Source organism: Heliconius melpomene, chromosome 8 (genome assembly GCF_056956725.1).
Source record: "Heliconius melpomene rosina isolate 202511_hmr_F chromosome 8, ASM5695672v1, whole genome shotgun sequence".
Lineage (NCBI taxonomy): Eukaryota > Metazoa > Arthropoda > Insecta > Lepidoptera > Nymphalidae > Heliconius > Heliconius melpomene.
The window spans coordinates 10,022,110-10,042,501 of NC_140396.1; the positions used below are offsets into that span (position 1 = coordinate 10,022,110).

The 20,392-nt window shown below is 35.8% G+C and overlaps 4 protein-coding genes across 7 annotated transcripts in view; all 4 read right to left on the bottom strand.

The window, feature by feature from the left end:
• Positions 1-972: 972 nt before the first annotated feature.
• On the bottom strand, positions 973-1,840 carry LOC146537079 (zinc finger protein 711-like; the record flags this gene model as incomplete). Its single annotated transcript, XM_085189657.1, has 1 exon — positions 973-1,840. A coding segment is annotated over one exon (687 nt), but the record flags the coding sequence as incomplete, so codon positions are not given.
• LOC146537080 (uncharacterized) lies at positions 1,836-8,061 on the bottom strand. 2 transcript variants are annotated; one of them, XM_085189565.1, is made up of 5 exons: positions 7,682-8,061; positions 7,211-7,347; positions 6,182-6,376; positions 4,508-4,566; positions 1,836-2,896 (listed from the first exon to the last, which is right to left on the bottom strand). In XM_085189565.1, the coding sequence occupies exons 1-5, from the start codon at positions 7,833-7,835 to the stop codon at positions 1,891-1,893; spliced, it is 1,551 nt and encodes a 516-aa protein (XP_085045691.1). In that variant the 5' UTR covers positions 7,836-8,061; the 3' UTR covers positions 1,836-1,890. The 2 variants fall into 2 exon arrangements, with proteins under 2 accessions (XP_085045691.1, XP_085045690.1); XM_085189564.1 differs by having other exon boundaries at positions 2,767-3,981.
• A 695-nt stretch (positions 8,062-8,756) lies between these two features.
• Positions 8,757-11,530, bottom strand: LOC146537081 (uncharacterized). Its single transcript, XM_085189716.1, has 3 exons — positions 9,954-11,530; positions 9,012-9,163; positions 8,757-8,894 (listed from the first exon to the last, which is right to left on the bottom strand). The coding sequence occupies exons 1-3, from the start codon at positions 11,122-11,124 to the stop codon at positions 8,784-8,786; spliced, it is 1,434 nt and encodes a 477-aa protein (XP_085045842.1). The 5' UTR covers positions 11,125-11,530; the 3' UTR covers positions 8,757-8,783.
• A 699-nt stretch (positions 11,531-12,229) lies between these two features.
• Positions 12,230-20,392, bottom strand: part of PKD (serine/threonine-protein kinase D3) — a 56,629-nt gene continuing 48,466 nt past the window's right edge. For all 3 annotated transcript variants that reach the window (XM_085189712.1, XM_085189714.1, XM_085189713.1), the window contains 6 exons: positions 19,562-19,719; positions 18,846-19,076; positions 18,435-18,618; positions 17,911-18,093; positions 17,073-17,307; positions 12,230-16,698 (listed from right to left, as the gene is read on the bottom strand). In XM_085189712.1, coding sequence (XP_085045838.1) covers positions 17,075-17,307; positions 17,911-18,093; positions 18,435-18,618; positions 18,846-19,076; positions 19,562-19,719 — 989 coding nt within the window. In that variant the 3' untranslated portion in view covers positions 12,230-16,698; positions 17,073-17,074. The remainder of the gene's footprint in view (positions 16,699-17,072; positions 17,308-17,910; positions 18,094-18,434; positions 18,619-18,845; positions 19,077-19,561; positions 19,720-20,392) is intronic.

Here is a 20,392-nt window from a genome sequence, read left to right on the forward strand (position 1 = left end):
AATTGTACATTGAAATTTATTCACCATGTGCTTGCGTTGATGCTTCCGTAACTTGGATTTTACGGTGAACACCTTTTGGCAAGTTGGAAAGTTGTAGTTACTCTTCGGGTCTATCGGAATGAATTATTACAAGAGATGCAGTGGTAATTCTTTACTTCTCTGTGACGTCTACTGTGTCTCAATAAGCTCTGCTTGTAGCTCAGGTGCTTATTGCAGTCGTAGCATTTGAAGACTCGAAGTGGTTGCGATGGAGCGAGCAGGCCTTGGCCCTCTCTGTGCACGTAATTTACGTTGTCACAGAAACGACACTTCCGTTTCTTTTTTAATACGTCTCACTTCTGGAGTATTTGTGTCACCATCACTTTCTGTATTGATATTATTATTTAATTAGTGTTCAAGTTGAAGCTCAATATGGCCGTTAGTGTCATAGTTGCGTATTGGACGTCTGGGCAGCTGGTTTATATCAGATCCATAACGTCTCTTAAAAAAATCTATTCGATTATGGTGTAAGTCATATTGTCTTTTAATTGCACTTAGATTATCTAGATCCTTATTCAAACGGCTCCTAATCCAATTTTTTTCTGCGATTTTTATGTCTCAGTGTATGGTGCTGAGTTCCTTCTTCGTGTGACATGTTCAATGTAATGTTCTTCATATGCACAACGTGCGAAGTAATACGCAAATGAGTTTCCGTAATATAATCGTAATCTACATAGGTGGGACGGGACATATTTTGAATGGCATTTCCTTATTGTAAGTACACATAATATTCTTGCAGTCACAAAACTCGTGTCTGACAAACCAGATGAGATTGACATCCAAATCTTCTTTGTAGTTTCCTTGGCATGTTATTCCTTTTCTACGGATCTCTCGGATTTGGATAAGAGTGCTGACTCATGTGCGCTACGTACTTCTGATTCTCCACGAAAGTGTTGCACACCTCGCAGTGCAGCTGGAACTCTGCGTGCATCGTGTACACGTGCGTGGTGAATACCTTCCGTTGGAACCTTTTGTAACAGATGAAACACCAGCGCCAGATGCTCTGACGGTTCTCGACGTATGTCCAGTTCAATAATATTAACGGCACGAACGCCTTGAACGGTGGCGTTTCGAACCTGCAACAAAGCGGCCCGATCAGAACGTGTATAGTAACTTACGAGTCCTGTCTCTCGTGGGTGCGCGCGTGGCTGGTGAGCTGGCTCCGGAGCCGGAATGTCTTCCCGCAAGCGCACTCGTGCGCCTTCTCGCCGGTGTGCATCGTCACGTGCGCGGTGAGGTGCGCGCGGCGCTTGAACTTGGCCTCGCAGTACATGCAGTGGAACTTATAGTCGTCGTGGGTCCTCTTGTGCATCCTTAAGGCAGAGCTGGATTTAGACGCTTTACCGCATAAGTCGCAGACGAACTCTCTGGTATCGAAGTGCGACTTTATGTGGTCCTGGAGGTGATTGTTTCTAGAAAATTTTTTGAAGCAAATATGACAGGTGTGCGGGCGGTCGTCCCCGTGAAGCGCGCGGGCGTGTCGCGCGAGGTTCCCGCCGTCGCTGAAGCCGAGCCCGCACGCCTCGCAGCTGAAGTTCTTCACGCTACGGTGAGAGCGCACGTGCCGTCGCCACGACGCCAACATCACTCCCTTTTGGCAAACTTCGCACAGTCCGTATTTCTTGCCGTCTTTCACCAAAACAGTTTGGGGCTTCTCAATATACTCCCTTCGTGTATTTTTAGATTCGTCCGACGCTAAATCTGGTACCGGGCTGACGGCACTTTTCTCGTCACTCAATGTGCTGAAAAGTAGACGTAATACATTTTGTCTATTGGATGTTACGATAATGTAATCTCTAAGAGGTCATTCTACTTTCGAAACTGCGATTCGGTCGCAAGAAAACACAAATGTCAGTTGGAATGATTTATTGCGTGGTCGGGGTGCATGCGCGAGCAGTGCAGGCGCAGCGCGCGGCGCTGGCGGAAGGCGGCGGAGCACAGCAAGCAGGGATGCGGGCGCGCGCCCGAGTGCGCCAGCGCGTGCGCGCCCAGCTCGTGGCGCGAGCGGAAGGCGCGCGGGCAAAGCGCACACGCGTGCGGGCGCTCGCCTGAGTGTGCGAGGCGGTGGCGCGCGAGAGCGGCGCGCAGGCGGAAGGCGGCGCCGCAAAGCGCGCAGGCGTGCGGGCGTCGCGCAGCGTGCGTCCGGGCGTGCGCGTGCAAGCCGGCGCGGGTGGCGAATGCGCGCGCGCACTGCGGACATACGTGCGGGCGCTCGCTGGAGTGCAGGCGCGCGTGCTGGCGCAGACCGTGTGCGCTTGCGAAGGAGCGGCGGCAGAGGGCGCAAGCGCGGGCGGAGGCGGCGCGATGCGTGTCGGCGAGGTGGCGCGCAAGGCCGCCAGGCGCGCGGAACTGCTTGCCGCAGAGGTGGCACACGCAGGGGCGCGCGCCGGAGTGGATGCGCGCGTGGTAGAGGAGCGAGTGCGCGGAGGCGAGGCTGCGTCCGCATTGGCGGCAGTCGTAGCGCAGCTTGCCGTCAACGCGGCGGCGCGCGGCGTGCAGTTCCTCGCGGCTGACGTCGTCGGCGCCATGCGTGCCGGCATTGTGTTCCGTGAGGTCGTCGTAGTACTTCAGGTCCGTCTCCTGCGCGTTGTCGACTTCGTCATATTCAGAATCGGTGGAATCGGAAAAGTCCGAATGACTCACCTGTCCGTGATGGTCGCTCGCGAAATGGTCTCGGAAATGTTTTAAGGCGATATAAAATTTTTTATATAGATCTGTTTTATTCTTGCTTGCCATGGTGGCCAGAGGTTCGTCGTCGGACGAACTAGGTTCAGTATAAAACTCGGCAGCCGTTCCGACTACTATCTGCTCAATGGCACTTCCGTACATTTCATCTTGGTCCGAGTAGGGTGACCATCTGCAACAAATAACTTCAGTTACTCAGATTTGGTTCCTATTTCGTGCGTCTTCGAATGGTAATTGAGGTGCGTCCGTTTTCTAAACTTTTTGGGACAAAAACGACAAGCGTACTTTCTGATATCTAAGTGCATGTCTATGTGTCTCTCCAGGCTATTTTTGGCTCGGAAACTCTTGTCGCAGAGTTGACAACAGAATGGCTTGCTGCCGGTGTGTATCCGCGTGTGCACGTCGCGCGCCATTTTGGATGGAAACGCTTCCCCGCAAAGAGGACACGGAAACGGAAGTAGACCCTCGTGTGCTAATTTCTTGTGATGAGACAAGTTTCCTTGACTTTTGTATGTTCTGTTACATTTTTCACATGCAAATTTAACGGATGACTTACTATGATTCTTCATATGAACCAGCATGTTATATTTGTTAGAAAAAACTTTATCACATTCGGGGCACACTGCTGGGATGAATTTCTGATTTTTAGGACTTGGGTCTTTCTTGTCCTTTCCATTATAAATTTTAATTTCCGGATGAGCTTCACTTATATGTAATTGTAAGTTATTTGTATCACTTGTGGCAAAATCGCAACTTTTACATATTTCTTTGCCATCTACATTTTTGACGACGTGAGCTGTTTGCAAGTGGCCCACGAAGGACTTCTTATTGGGGTAATAATTATCACAACATGTCAGTCCGTCATCTAAGTTCACTTCTATATGCTTGTTCAAGTGACACACAAGACGAGTTGGCGACGAAAAAGCACTATCACAAAACGGACAAAAGTAATTTGGTAATTGTATAGTTTTTCTTAGTTCTGGATCTTCATCAATTAAGCTATCATCTAATATTTCTTCAAAAGTTATATTTTCTTTTATAAATTTTTCTATGAATTGCTTATTAATTATATAAGTAGGATGTGAACAAGTTAAATGGTAGCACAAATTGTCGATAGTTCTCGAAGCCGGCTTTTCCGGGCATATTTGGCAGACATATTCTACATTTGAGCCTTCCTTATCAATGTCCAACATTTTAAAATAGTCGTCAGTCAACATGCTTTTGATAATCGCAGAAAGTAAATGTGGATCTGACGACCTGAAATAGTACATTCACACAAAACTAGCAACTTATGTTAATTCGACTTGCCACATTACATACACTAAATAAATTACTTTAACATTATTTTGCAAATACTTAGTTTGGCATAAATACTGTCAGAATTAATAATAAACAAAATATTATTTTTGAATTTGGTATCGGTCATTTTTATCCGGTACGGCATTGTTCATGGTGTTTCTGAACCACAGTCAGATTAAGTTGGCAAGATTTCACATAAACTAATATACATATTAATATGGCAAATTGAATAAAAGCTTGTAATAACTATGGCCGTCGTGGTGCAGTACAACGTCTACAAACGTTAAAGTGCTAGTTTCGATTTCCACTCAGGACATGAATTGTTTTCATTTCCTCGTATTGGTAACGTGGCTCTCAACACGCAATGTCCCGAAAATAAGACGGTGATAGGGGAACGGAGTGTCTTAACACTAATATCCCTGCCCTGCCTATATGCGGGATACAGCGTGATTCTATAATAGTAATAAAATGTTAAAATACTAACACGCCATGGTCATCTTCTCGAATAAAGGCGTAGTTTTCTATGATCGGCACGGTTTCCTTCTGAAAACAATAGAAATTTGTCATAATTAGATATTTCACCGTAACCATTTTTTTATTATTGAAATATATTGAAGTATATTGTTTTAAAATAGAAAACAGTACAAGCTTTTACAAGTTTGTTGTTACTAGTTTACATAATTTAATAACAAGTCGAACCCATGTTTCTTGGAAACCGTCGCTGGGAACCGTTGCTTGGGAACCGGCGTTGTGTCGGATAACTCAGTCGTACCTTCTTATCAAGCTTCGTCGCTATACTTATTATAAATATTTATTAAATATCATTCGGTCAAACAAAACGAAGTATGGGAATTCTTTCAAAATTATAAGAAACTATGGTGGTCCTTGAAATGTTTTTTGGAAGGTTAATACAAAATAAATATTCATTTTACGTAGGTGAATGTAAAAATTTCATTGTTTTGAAGAAAATTGTATGGAATTACCTAAATGCGTTAAAGCACTAAGCAAAAAACTGGAAACAATAAAAAGAACAAAATAATTAAGAATGCAGCACACCTCGAGTTAAAACACATATTTACATATCTGTGGTATGATCACATCTCAAACACATAACTCATATATGCTAGAGCGCTAGACAATACATATTCAATGATTTTAATAATAATAGATAGTAATCTATACTTATAATAAAATCGTAAAAGTGCCTGTACTTGGAAGATATTTAAAAAAAATGTTATTGGGGACCTTTATTAACGTAACATTTTTTTTTCTAATAATTTTTTTGTCTGCTTGTCTGTGCGTTTGTTATCAGTAATCTCAGAATCGGCTTTAAATGCGGTTGCGGCGGCGGTAACCAATTTAAATGCGGTTTTAACTATTGGATTCTGGCAAGCTTTCGTTAACACGTAGGGTTGTAGGGTTATTTTATTACAATCGGTCATAAATAAAAAAATCATCTCAATTTAAAGTACTTAGTTCGACAATTTTGATAATTGCCGTAGGTTATTTTATACAACTGTTTTACTGAATTGACTGAATCATTAGTTTTTAATTTGTATATTAGTAAAAACACGGTAGTTTTTAAGTTAAGTTTAAGCGGGACCGGAATTTACGCGGGAAAAACTGCGCTTGCCGTGCACGCGTATGCATTAACCATCTATTTAAATACAATTTTGCAAGCAAAATCAAATATATCCCCAAAAGACTTATATTACCTAATGAGGCCGTCGTGGCGCAGTGGCACAAGCGTGACTTTAAATACGACAGTTGTGGGTTTAGTTCCCACTTGGGGAATTTTTTTATAATTTATTAATATTTAGAGGCATATATTTGGTAACAAGCCAAAGAATGGCGTTGAGTTGCGCCATTTGATACACAATTTCACCGCGTAATCAAAACTTATAATGTACTTCCCGTAGACCTACAGGTATGAAATTTATTTTCTTTATTTGTATTGTATTACAATTTCAAGAAGTATAAATTTATAAGTTATTTATTATTTTATTTCATACTAAATAAGTGTAGGTACGAATATATGCCCTCAAGCTTACGTTGGTTAACTTTATTCGCCGCATTATCAAAACCTCAGGTATTTCTCAAGCACACCGTCTGTGAGTGGTTTTTTCTTAAATACACTTAAATATGTAATAAAACTTACATTTGTACTTGCATTGTCTTGTGTATCTTTTTCTTGTTGTGTGGGCTTATTGATGGCTACCGGCTGGTCATTGCGACATTTTTCTTTTAGTTGCTCTTCAATGATCTTGGTACGTTTAACTAAGCCGTCCCAGTTCTCTAATAGTTCAATGCAGTTGGCACAAATTGTTTTTGGTAAAGGATCCTCCATCAAGACCTAAAATATATTGTATTGTTACAATCATTATGAACATTTATTAAATAAAAGGCTGTCATGCCACAGTGCGAATCTGGTTGACTATAAACGTGGGGTTGGGTTTATCCAAACTCGGGGAAATAATTATATTAAAAATTACTTTTTATTTTCTTTTATTCTCGCTGTTGTTGCAATTCTGGAAACATGCAATTTTTCCACAATTCGGTGATAAGTGTAATAATTTTAAAATTATTATAAAAAATTATTAATTCAGTTTTATGGCACTTACATAAAAATATATAAAACTTCATAAAAAGCAATAAATATAAAAAGTGTACAATTCTTTTTTGGGCCCAAAACACTTTTTATCTTTTTTTTTAAAGAGAAAAGAAAAAAAAGGTACCTAAATATTGAATATTTGTAAAGCAAAAATGGATTGAAATGTTGGAAATACATATTTTTTAAGCATTCCATAAATTATGTCCTGTCCAGCTTTAAAAATGGAATTTCTCAGAAAATATAGTATGGTTGTTTGATTATGACATAAATGTGCCAGTTGAGTACTTATCACTTCGCCAATGTCACATTTTGTGGAGAAGACACAGAGGAGGTTGTACAGTAAAAATAGATAATGTTACACAGTAGTGAATGCACGTTACGTGCAAGAAATATATAATACAAAGATGTTAGCTTACAATTTAATATTGTTATACCTTATAGTAAAGAGTTAAGAATTTGGCAAGCAAACAAAATATTGAAGTGGTAATGGATATGTTATGAGATAAATATTCAATTCAAGCAGTGTAAGAAAGGTTGGCACTTAATGCTACAATCAAAGGTAATGTTTATAATTACTTGTATAGGTAGATATTTGTTAATCTTCTCTGATATTTGTTTCCTTTGGCATTCATTTTCGAATATTTTAAGCACAGTTGTTGGCTTACTGGGTACCACACCACAGAGACGGCAAATCTTTGATAACTCCCCAAAATCTATAAATCAAGCAATTAAATAAATACTTCAATTTAAAATTTTGAAATAGTCTGAAAATCTAATCTAGCTTCATGTTGTATTCCTAGCAGTGTAGTCAGAGAGAACAGAGCACCAAACGCTCTCTGCGTACATCTTTCGCTTCGTTCTACGTCATGAACCTACATGTCCTGGGGGGTCTTCATGCTTTTTACGTGACTTTCCTCCAGTATCTTTGATACTTATGTTTCGAAGGTCAACTGAGATCTTTTTCTTCTTTAATGAGAGTTTTTTTTAAATAAAATTGACATGGATTAATGGTGAAAAAAGAAACAGTAAGAATAAAATAGCTCCAACCTTCTTCTTCATCATTTATTCCATTATGATTGAATGCAGGGCTGCTGCTGGGACCGGCGTCTTCATCAGGAGATTCGACTTTTATTCTAATTTCTAATAAACCCATTGGATCTATTGGATCTATTGGATCTATTGGATCTATGTTCGAATCCATTGCTCCGGGTGCAAAAGTTAAAGGTGGTTCTCGCAAGCAGTATCCTTTAAAAGGCGATAAAACAATGCAATATCTAGCTTTTAAGTTATAATAGGTGCACTATGAAAACTGTAAAATGCGAGTGCAGTCTTAATTAGTAAATGTGTAATGTGAAGTGTGTGTGTAATGTATAATCAATATAACAAGCAATATAATATAAAAAATAGTTGTCAGTGTTGCCTAGACTCTAGAGACACGAAAAAAGTATCGATACTTTGTGGTATCGAGTACATTGCCTTTCGATACCGATACTTCTGTACTCGATACGTTGTATTCGATATTTGCACTTATCAAGTACTTTTTAATTGGTATCGTATCAAATAAACAAATTGGTAATTTTTTAATTTTAGAAATACCAAAAATTAGCTCAATTGATAATATGCAAGCGGAGATAAATGAGAAAAATAGTTATACATCCTTGATCGATGTAAATAATCGATAGCAGTACTACGAAAATCAAATATTTATATTTTTTTATTGAGTCTTAGTATTTTAACATACTTGTTAGTGCATGTAATTACAGTATAAATGAATATAATATCAATAAATTACTGAAAAAACATAAAGCAATCGATTTGAATCGATTAAAATCAATAATATTTTTTATGAAAGTAATCTATTCCATAAATCTACGATAGAATTAACATCGGGTTTCCAAAAATGTATAATACAAAAGATACGCGATTAATCCGGTTAATTACATTTAAAAAATATTATCTGTCTTTTACATTCGGCGGTGAGCACAAAATATTACGGAACTTTAGGCTACAACAGCGAACGGTCCAAATCTGAAATAATCACTTAACTATATCACCCTTGACACTGGGTAGGATCAAGAGACAATAGATGGCGGTTTTCTTGGGGTAAAATAAAATAAATTAATTGTAATTTGTAAACGTAGTCTTGTATTTATTTAGAATATGATTGTTGGGAGCGCATGGCCTTCGCAACGCGTCCCACAGCCGCCACCAGCGTCGGCGTTACCGTCATGGTCTTGTTCTTGTAAGTATGGATCACTTGCTGGAAATTATAAGAATGTATCATTTAATTACAACATTTAGGAGCAAGACGACTTTGAAATAAATGTATACAGATTTAATTTTGAAAAGATGAGGACTAATACATTTTATTTCTTACCAAAACCAATTTAATAAGGAACACAGCGAACGTTAGAAAGGAGATTGTCATCAAAGCGCTCTCAGAGGAAGGGAACTCCAGATGTCCTCGCGCCTCTCGCACTTGCCGCGACCGGCCCACGTCGTCCGGCCAAAGTTTCTCTATGTAGTCTTCTGTATAGCAAGCACACGATTAGGTACTTAAAAGCAACTTCTCCCGCTTAAATGTAATTATTATATTATAAGCAACTTAAACAATTTTTACATAAATAGTAGCCTCTATAAGCTATATTAATGTAAAATTTCATCTTAATCCCTTAAAGAATTTTTTGTGTGAAAGTGGAAGAAAGTAGAAACATCCATCCTCAAACTTTCACAGTACCAGTAGTAGTTACCAGAGAAGATTATTTTTTTTTAATCTCTGCATAATCGTTATGTACTTATCCTATTCAAGCAATTATTGTTAACTAATTTATATTGCAATGGTAAAAGGTAAAATTATTAAAATTCTATACATTTCTCTTTTTTATACTCGTATCGGCAATTGGCATGAAGAACTAAGTGTTAACATAATATATTACGTTACGTACGTAGATACGTAACTTTTAAAAGTAGGGTTAGAGTAAATGCGCAAATAACTTGCACTTGCACATAGCAGAGTATTCAGAGGGAACCTAGTGTTAAACTCCGTTCATTAAAACACTTCCGTTCCCCACTTTCCACCGAATTCTAGAGACATTGCGTGTTTTGGCGGAGCTCGTCTTTGCCTCGTTATCAGAGCGAGAAAATGAAAATATTTCATTAATTTTGGCGACTGATAATGATTATTTATTACATGTCTATTATACAATTACTTAACTTAAATTGTTTTGAAAACCATATAACGGAAACTGGAAAGCGTCTCTATTTTTAAACAGTGATTGTAAATAAAAAATAGGTAAAGAAAAATAAAATATTACTTTACCTATTGTTGTTAGTAGAGTTGATTTCAGACCCTCTAAATACATAACTTTTCCATTAAAACTTCTGTGTGTGTTTTTGTAAATTATGTCTGACACTACCTTTATTAGTTTTAGCATGCCGTCCATTTTCTTTTCATTTTTATCCTTTGAGGCACCTTCTGTGGTTTTAGATTGTGGCTCAGCTGGTAATTGTTCGTCTTTGTTCCTTTCTAAAGGGTTGTTGTTTTCAGTTTCGAGAATTTTTGGTGGATATGAATGCAATACTTTAAAACTAGTAGGTTGTTCACTAGCTATGTCAATGTTTGTTATTCTACTGTGTGCAATTGGTTTAGTTACAGAAGAATTTGGATATTTAATATTTTCATGGTTAAAATTTTGCATCACTTGTTGTTGAGCGGTTTGTTCTCTATGAAATATCTTCATTTTATTTGTTGTAGATGCATGTGCCTCAAAAATATTGGGCCTAGGTGATGTTCTAGTGTAACCAAATTTAATTATTTCAAAATTATCATCGAAGTCGTTTTCGTTGGATTCCTTTTGTGCAATCGTTTTTATATCTTCACTCTTTAAAGGCTGTTCTTTTAATATTTGCATTTGATAAATTTTATTATTATTAAATCTGTTATTACTGACAGTAGTATCCTTTTCTTCATATTTTTTTAAATCATAAGAAGCACTCTTAACATCATCTAGATTATCTTGTATAGGTTTAATATCTTTATTACTCTGGCTTGATCTTAGGCTTATAACATTTGGCCTTTCTGTAAAGAAATGGCGATTAGGAGTGATTATATGATCTCGAAATTTAGATCGATCTGCTTCATTCATATCTGGTATATTCTTTCTAAACACGGGTCCCGCATAATCATGTTTTATTCCCGTTGTTTGGACACTAGGAGTTTGTACGCGTCTGAGGTTCCCGACGTTGGTCACACGGTCAACAACACCTTTACTCCATTTCTTATCTTCAATATGTTCTTTTTCTATAGTACTAACTTTTGTAGTTCGTTCAAGTTGAGGATCTTCGTTTGAGTTCTTTGTTCTCAAATTATTATTAATTGTTGGTTTTCTATGTGGCTTATAGTGATCTTGTTCTATTTCCACCCAGTCGCATGTTACCTGTGCTATGAGTAGCAACATGTGAGCCACAAGTAACGTGCGTGTCGTTGACATTATTCATCTGGCTGTCAACTGTCGTGTGACGAGGTTCAAGAGCAAGGCGGTGCAAACAGGGCTGTTCCCTAACAATGTTTACATATTCATACTGTTGCAAATACTAAATATATTGTGTTTAAGACCGAAAAAGAAAAATTATCTAAATATTTAGACTTAGCCCATGAGATTACCGCCATGTGGGATGTCAATGCGACTATCATTGTGCCGATGGTGGTTTCGGTTAACGGTTTATTAGCGAAAAGCCTCGACCAACATCTTAAGTTTCGCTTAGGTGTTGGATCAAGAACTAGATGCAGAAGTCAGTTTTACTGGACACGGCGCGTATTGTGAGGAGCTTCCTCACTCTGGAGCTATAGCCACTGATGGCATGGACTCTTGTCCCACCCTGAACAGTTTTTTTTATATTATTAAATATATATTTTTTATAACAATTTATATTTAAAAATGTAAAATTTATTTCTCTTATGTAATATTGTGTTATTATTATAGTTATAATCATTGGTAAAATTCATGCGTATCTATATGTTTTAACGTGACACGAGTGTCATATCCTCAATCACGTTAAAACGAAAACTAACTGATGCCGAAGGAAAATAGCCGACACTAATATAATAACAGGGAATATGAAAACATATTTTCTTTCTATCATTAACTCCTTTACTATAAGTCACATGACTTTGTACGCTAACTACAACAGAATAAGTGATAGGTGTTAAATACATTTTTTCTTCAGAATTTTGCTTAAAATTTCTATAAAAAAAAGAAAGGACAACCCTAATCATAACGCATCAACTCACTAAAGCACTCGATGCGTGAAATCGGTCTCGCTGAACACGCGTTAATCTCAAAGAAGTCACGGCCCCTTGACGTGTAAACGAGCTGTTATATGTCGCTCACCGCAGTTGTCTCATTTATGTTGGAAGTTCAATACCTTTTATACATAGCAGGATCACTGGGCCGGTATCCGTTGGTTTATGCTACGCAGCATGCACTATCTTTAAATAATAGAATTCTGTAGATTCGTTTAATCTAACACACAAAATGGTATTTACCAGTATTTTTGCAAAGAAATATTAAATTTCAACTAAAGAAAACACAAAAATTTGAATTAAAACTGCATTTATTATGAAATCAATTATAACATATCGTTTAATTGCGACAATATCGTCTGTAATTAGAGCCTATATTATAGTGACCATTTAATTTTCATTAACACTAATGAAATATACCAAAATGTATAGAAGTGACGTCATTATAGCAACATATATAACAACACATATTCAAAAGGTTTTGTTTATGGTTACGTGCATTTTTAGGCCTTTAGAGCTGCCGATTTAAAATGTAGTTTTTTATTACTTTAATATAAAAATGTTAATTAATAAATACAGAAGCGCTTGTGCCCTACAAGGGTGTGACTGTCACGCGATGGTTGTAGGTCCGATCCCCACTCCAGAAAACAAAATATTTACTTAAATGTATACTTCCGTATCTTCGCTCTGGTACCAAGGCAAAAATGTGGCGTTGAGTTCCGCCATTCAACACGCCATGCCTCCAGAATTCGGCGGAATGTGGGGAACCGAGTTTCTTAACACTATGTTACCTCTGCCTACCCTGCTGTGTGCGGGGATATAGCGTGAAGCTGATAAAAAAATGATAATAAATACAGGAATTAGGATTCATCCATACATAAATTATATGAAAATGAATATGGGAAGACTTGATTTTGATTTTAATTGTTTTGGCCATTGTTTTTTTACGATTCAAATGTTATTTTGACAAGTAACATTTTAAGATAGATGACTTTTTTAAAATATTATAATCTATTTGTATTTTTTAAATATTTTTACTATCCATACATACAATTTGCAAATCAAGAAATCAAAAAAATTGCAAATCAAGAAAATATATGTATGCAATAATAATATAAATTTAATAAAATAAAATTCTTGTATATTTTAAATATATAAAAAGAGACAATAATTTTAAATCAGTTAATAATAAGTAAAAAACAACAGTCAAATCTATCCAAATAAAATCTGTCTAAAAATATAATTGATAAAATATACAATTTTAAGAAATATTAGCGAATATTCATTACATTTTCTATACATATTACAAAAACTAGTTTAAAATCTAGATATTAACATTTGCCACTGGTTTTTTTTAATATAATAAAAAAATATTATGTTGGTCCAAAATATTGTACTTATAATTATTAGAAAATATATAAAAGAAGGTACTTTGCAAAGAAAGCAAAATATCTAAAGATACTACCATCCGACTCAAAGACATCAATTAATGTTTAATTAACATTAAATATCATTGTGTGTTATAGATTTGTTGAAGGAGTTCCCTTCAAATGTGACGTGACTTTTTTGTATCGAATTTACTTACAAAGTCCCTAAACAAAAGAAGATGAAAGGTAACATTAAATTGTTATAAGGATAATATTAAACAGATGCTTAATTGATGTCTTTGTGTAAAAATATTTGAAAAGTAAATTGTGATGTAACATTAATACTATAGTAGGAATGAATTAAAGCTGAGATAGTTGTGTTGCCATCTAAATAATATAGAAAAATATTCATAACAAAGCTAGAGAATGACAATATACAAAGTTTGAGAAAAATATTTTGTCCCGTTTTTCACAGCCTTTGTTGTTTGCTGGAAATAAATTGGTAAAAAAAGTCCGTTTTTATACAATTAATTAAAAAACATGTATAAAGTTGTAATATTTACATAAATTAAAATAAAAATAATAAAAAAGAAAAAGTTTTATATAACACTTAAAAAATATAAGTAAAAAATGAGAGATCACAGAAAATAAAAGATGCATTAGAAATTATTTTAACAGTTTTAAATCATATACGAGTATGTGCTTATCAATAGATTAATTATTGATTAACTTATACTTAAGAAGTAAACTTTTACAAAAAAATGTATAGTTTTAGACCTAACTTTAGAATTAGGCTGAATTTTTTATTTGGGTCTTTGACAAATTTTAAAATATATGAGATTAATACAACTACATTGACGCAGATATTATTTTTTTATATATTATTTTAAAATCCATTCTTAAACATAGCGCTGGTTAAAATTATGCAGATATCCTGCATATATTATTTTAATTTAACACCTTACAGTTATTGATTCCATTCCAATAAATATAAATATTAATTCAGATATATTATATAAACGATTTGTCAATATTTTACATAATGTATTATAATAATAAGTATTCAACATACTTAATACGTATATTGTTAACATATTGTAAAAACTTTATAAAGATTACAACCGTTGGCACTCAATGAAATAAAAAACTAGCATATTTGTTTAATTGCAAAAGTAAGGCTTTGATTCTGTCACTTAATATGTAATGTTCTATCTGAGATATTCTATGATAATATATTTATATTAATATGTTATTATGTTATTAGTTAACACTTATTTAGATTTATAATTATATCTACTTAGGCCGTCCTATGAGATACATATCTCATTACATACTTTAACATTTAGTTCTTTATATATTTTTAGATATTAGTAATATATAGTTTTGTCTATATATATTTTATAATTACTAAAATGTTTTAAATGTAATCTTAAGCGATTCTGATGTCTGACAGATTGAAAAGATAGTGAATTTGAATTCCATGAGGGGTAGTATTTCATCTTTATATCTTATTCATCTTTATTTCCCCGGTTTATTCTGATAAATTGGGAGTTATTTTTCACTACTTACTAAAAGTCTTTAAGCCAAGTGGAAAGTGCGTTGTAAGATAATCACCAGAAACAGTGTTATAGATAATTTTAAAATTTTAAATTATAGACTTGGTAATGTTAATAAACTTATTCTAGTGAGTTTCATCTGAACGGATTATATAGCCATTGTAATGTATAAATTTCATTTATTTATATAAAATATGTATTTATCGAGCCTTATGAGATAATTATATTAGATTTAGACCATATATATTCTAGATGGATTGAGAATAAAATGTATTCTCTAAATGTACTCAAATAAATATACGCGTATATACATATATACATACATACATACATATAGTTATTAAATACAATTTTTTGACTGACTGATTAATTGTTATGTTACATTTTACATTAATAGATGAGAGTAATTGATGGATTCGAAAATGTATAATTTAATATATTTAAGACGCAACGCAAAAAATTATTAAAAAGAGTAAAATTAATCGATATTAAGTATGTAATAATGCCTTAGCATTTAAAACATCAACATATATTAGATGTATTTTTTATAATATTTAATTGTTAACATTTTCTTGTCTTAATTTTTTTTAAGAGAAGATTATTTATTTTCGGAAATAAAATTAAATAATTAAAATTGCAACGTCGCTTTCAGAATTAATTACTAGGCCACTCACAATCACTACATATGCAAGTAGTGCGGGTTCACCTCAGACTACGAAAACAAAGGTAACGTTAAAACTACTATACAGGGTGGAATTCTCAGCGCCACTTTAAATGAAAACACAGTTTTAACTACTCTATAAAAGTCTAATATAATTCGGAAAAAAAAAATTCTCAAAAATGAAAAAGTTTTTTTTCAAACAAAACAAATAATAAAATTATCGTTTTAAAATAAAACGCCATTTGTATAGTATAATATAGGCACGCACACACTTACCTGTCAAAGCAGCAACGTCGCATACGTATGTGTGCGTGACACGAAATACAGGTATGGATAAAAATCGTGAAATGTAAAAAAAATCCTACGTCTAAACCGTTGAGGTACCTTGATTATTTTTTTTAATATTGGGTTTGAACTATTTTACCCTATATGCAGTTTCAGTAAAAGAAGCGCTGCCTCTTCCACCCTGTATAATATAATATATGATGCTACCTGTCCGTTTTTCTTAAACAATACTATTAAATAAAAACGGATAGTTTTTATTAAATAGTATAAGTAATTTATAAAAAGCATGTAAGAAACATACATTATCAACCATGCTAAGTTATATCAATAAGCGTTTAACTGTCATTAAATCATTTTACCTATACCTGTATGTAATGTAGAATATTGGTTAGAGCAGCGCTGAGGTCCAACATCCAAAACACAAGTAAATTACAATCACATACGATTGAGAACAATACTACGACGACTGCTGTGGGAATGTTTCTTTAATTTATTTTTACGTACAAGGAGTCTTTACACATTCATTCACAATAAATAGTGTAAAGAACCTACAAAACTTTGAAATAAGCCGTAATTATTGATAGAATTGCGTTTAAATGTGGAAGGACCCTCATATATAAGAGTTAACCGTTCAACATACATTCATAGCATAACATAATTTGTAAATGCATTTTAACCGACTACAGAATTATATAAATTATACAAAGTTACTAAGCTATAGCTGCGTCATACAAACACAAACATACACACATTTAGCCCGTTAAACACAATCACTAGTCAAGTTTAAATCGATATTTTGCAATTTTCACTCAATTCAGTGTCTGTTTCATCGCACTTTGACGAGGAGCTTCCGCCAGCGCGTGCGCACGCCGCTCAGCCTCTTGTCCTTTTTTCTAAATAAAAAAAACATATTTTTTGTAAATATTAATGAAGTAATGGAAATTTAGATAAATTAATGCTGTATTTCTTTTGACTTTTGGCATTGTAAGAAAGACAGACTGAGACTCAGTAGATTGTCAAATACGTAAACGATTGACGACATACCGAATGCACCGTCGGCGTTCGTCTGTAATGAGACTGTATATGCAAGCCGAAGGCAAGTTGAAGGTTTTGTCCGTGCAATTATGGGCGAAGTTACTACTAAGACACGGAACTCCAGAGACATATTATGAGATGGCACTGTCGACATCTGTCGGGCGTGTCATCGACCTGGAGAGGTAGCAGGTACTGCACCAGGCTAACATACATATCGAGTAGGTGCACTCACGGTCAGCGTGGCTCGGGCGGCGTGGCGGGCGCAGCGGGCGTGGCGGGCGGCGTGGGCCCGGCGTGGCGCGCGTCGTCGCTGGGGTGTGTGAGGTAGCGCGCGCCGACCCGTCGCTCGAGCGCGCACAGGTCGCGGAAGGCCTCGCGCGTCTGCAGCCACGCGTGCGCCGCGCACTTGTCCACCGAGAGGCGCTTGCGCTGTTTCACTTGGAGCAGGTTGTTTATGAGGTCGATGGCTGTGTAAACATGGGAAAACTATCAGACGAAACATATTACCATTTTATGGACCCACCGTGCAAATGGGACAATATCTTAACTTAACGTTGTATGCTAGGCTACTAGCATGTCTAGTGAAGTCAGAGAGAACGGAGCGCCGAACGCTACGGTTTATGTACCTGACATTCTGTGTATCTCTTCATTGGAGATTCAATGGCTAAGCTGACTAATCCACATATCTTAGGAGAGAGAAATCGCATCACCACAGCATCCATTTATCTTTCATAATTTAAGTAAAATCGTGGTAAATAAAAATGATGATATTACTTATGTATAAGTTAATGATGGACCTTCCACACATATTTTTACCCAATTTTAAGTCGTTATAATATGGTATTAAAATATACAGATAAAAAAGATAAGCCATTGTGTCATGAGTACAATTCCCACCCAAGGAAATTAATGACATTCTTCTCTGTTAAGAAGGTATACACATTATATCTCAAAAGTTTAACGGAAATCGAAGCGCTCAATATCAGGTTCCCTCTATTGAGCTTGTTAAAAGCTAGATACAAGGTGAAACTAAACGAACCAGTGAAACTAAAAGAACTAGTCAAACTCACCCTCAGCCGATATCTCCCTCCACGGCGCAGGCGGATACATGAAAGCTGCGTTTTGTATCTGCTCATTGATATCCTCGTCTTCGTTGAAGGGGAATGTTCCAGATAGAGATACATACACTATGACCCCCACTGACCACATATCTAGGGAACGATTATAGCCTTTGTTGCGGAGGACTTCTGGGGCTACATGAGTAAAAAAACAGTATTAATTAATAAAGTTAGAATAAATAAAAAAGTTGAAGCCAGTTGTGGCCCAGGAGCACATCGTGCGACTGTAATCACGACAGGTTCTGGATTCGATTCCTAGACAGACACTCCGTACCCATCAATACATTTCCGTTCTGTCATATTTTCCGCCGAGTTCTGGAGACATTGCGTGCTGACCTGATGCCGCGCTTTACTTCGTTACCAGAGCAAAGAAATGAAAATATTAGATATTTCACTTCCCCAAATGGAAATGAAACTCATAACCCTGTCGCAAAATTAAATACTTTAAGCAAAAAAAACACACGCTCTAACAGTACCAAGATAAGCGGGGGTTCCCACGACGGACCGTCTAAAGGACTTTTCCCCAATGATCCTCGCAAAGCCGAAGTCACAGAGCTTCACTTGCGGAAACTCTTCGTCAGAGGATAGTAATACATTTTCTGGTTTTAGATCGCAGTGGACTATGTTTTTCTCGTGGAGGTGCTTCAGCGCTACTAAGATCTGAAATGTTTTAAGTTATAATGTTTATTGTATATTAATACCCATTTGTTGGTAAATAGTAAAATTAGTCCCTTTTACTTCTAATAACCTTTGCATATACATATAAAAACTTACAAATTAAGAAAAGTTATTTGTATCTTTTTATGCGCAATAAGAAATATTCTTTTCTATCTTTTATATATTTCACAGCTAAAAATCAAGTAGGATTTATTAAAAAAAATACAAACCTGCGCCACCAAAAATTTGGTGATCCTCTCACTCAACCGACCTTTCTCGTGAGACAGTATCATTTCCAGCATGTCCCCTTTCAATTTTTCCATTACCACGAAGATCCTCTCGGGCGTCTCGAACATTCTCTCGAGATTTACGACTCCTGGGTGCGAGAGGTTTTGGAGTATCGCTACCTCGTTTTTGAGTTGGGCTTCTTGTTTTGTTGGAAAACGGAGTTTGTCTATAACCTAAGGGTTTAGAAATAGATGGATATAAGATAAGTAGATATTAAGGAGATATGAGAGGGAGAGAGAAAGAGCGAGAGCGAGGGAAAGATAGAGAGAGAGAGAGAGAGAGAGAATGAGAGCGAGAAGATAACTTTAGTGTTTATTTTTCATTTAATTTATTCTTTTATTATAGTATTTTGAAAATTCTTTATAGTATTTTGTTTGTCTAATAAGGTAAGTTATAAATTTATAAAATGAGCCTTTTCTTGCATTAAATTTGATATATAACAATCCTAACACTGATTATATCAAATACACAATAAAGTTAGAGTAATTGTATGTGGCAAAAATAGTAACAATTTTATTATAATTCAGTATGTCTATATGGTATGTTGTATAACATTGTTCAATTCGTGTTAATTATAAAAATAACAAGAACACAGTTGGTTTGACGAGTCATGGCGGGATACCATGTAAGCACTGTACCAAGCAATCAGAAATAATACCTTAATAGCAACAGGCCTCGCACTAGCCCTATGCATCCCCCCATAAACTATGCCGAACTGTCCAGAGCCGAGCACCTCGTCGGGGTGTATGCGGTACAACTGCGCCATTTGTGCAACTCGTTCTCCTTTATTGTCCTCGTCTGTTGCATTTGTAGTGGCTAAAGATGTGATGGGTGATGATCCAGGGAGCCGTGGGTTAGAAGGTAAACGAAACATAAAAAGTTATTTATGAGAACTTATGTTACCCGTAATGTTTATAAAAGTAGAATATATTAAATGCCTTAAATTACACTTTTAGTATTTTTTTTAGCTTCACGCTGTATTCCGCACACAGCAGGGTGGATAGAGGGTCTTAAGCAGTCTGTTCCGTTTTTTCCGCCAAACTCTGGAAGCATTGCTTGTTGAGTGGCGGAACTCAACTCCGCACTGTGATTTAACACCAAAATGATGAAATAAAAATATTAATAATTTTCTCGAGTGGGAATCAAACCCACAACCTGTCGCGTTTACAGTCACACGGCGCCTGCGGCACAACTGGCTTCTAACTATTTGTTTAATAAATAAATTACATGTTAAAGTACCTATAAAGCACCTCATTTTCAAACTTTTAATCCATTTTAATAATAATAAATTATTGTGCAAGTTTTATATTTCATATAATCTAACTCAAAGTAACAAAATATAAAAAAATAGCTTTTATTAGAGTGATGGTTACAGACGACACACAAACAAAAAAAACTGAAACAAAAGTTAGAGAACTTTTGTTTCCTTTGTTTACATTTTATCTCAAGCCCAAATGAAATAGACTATAACTAACCTAACACCAAAACA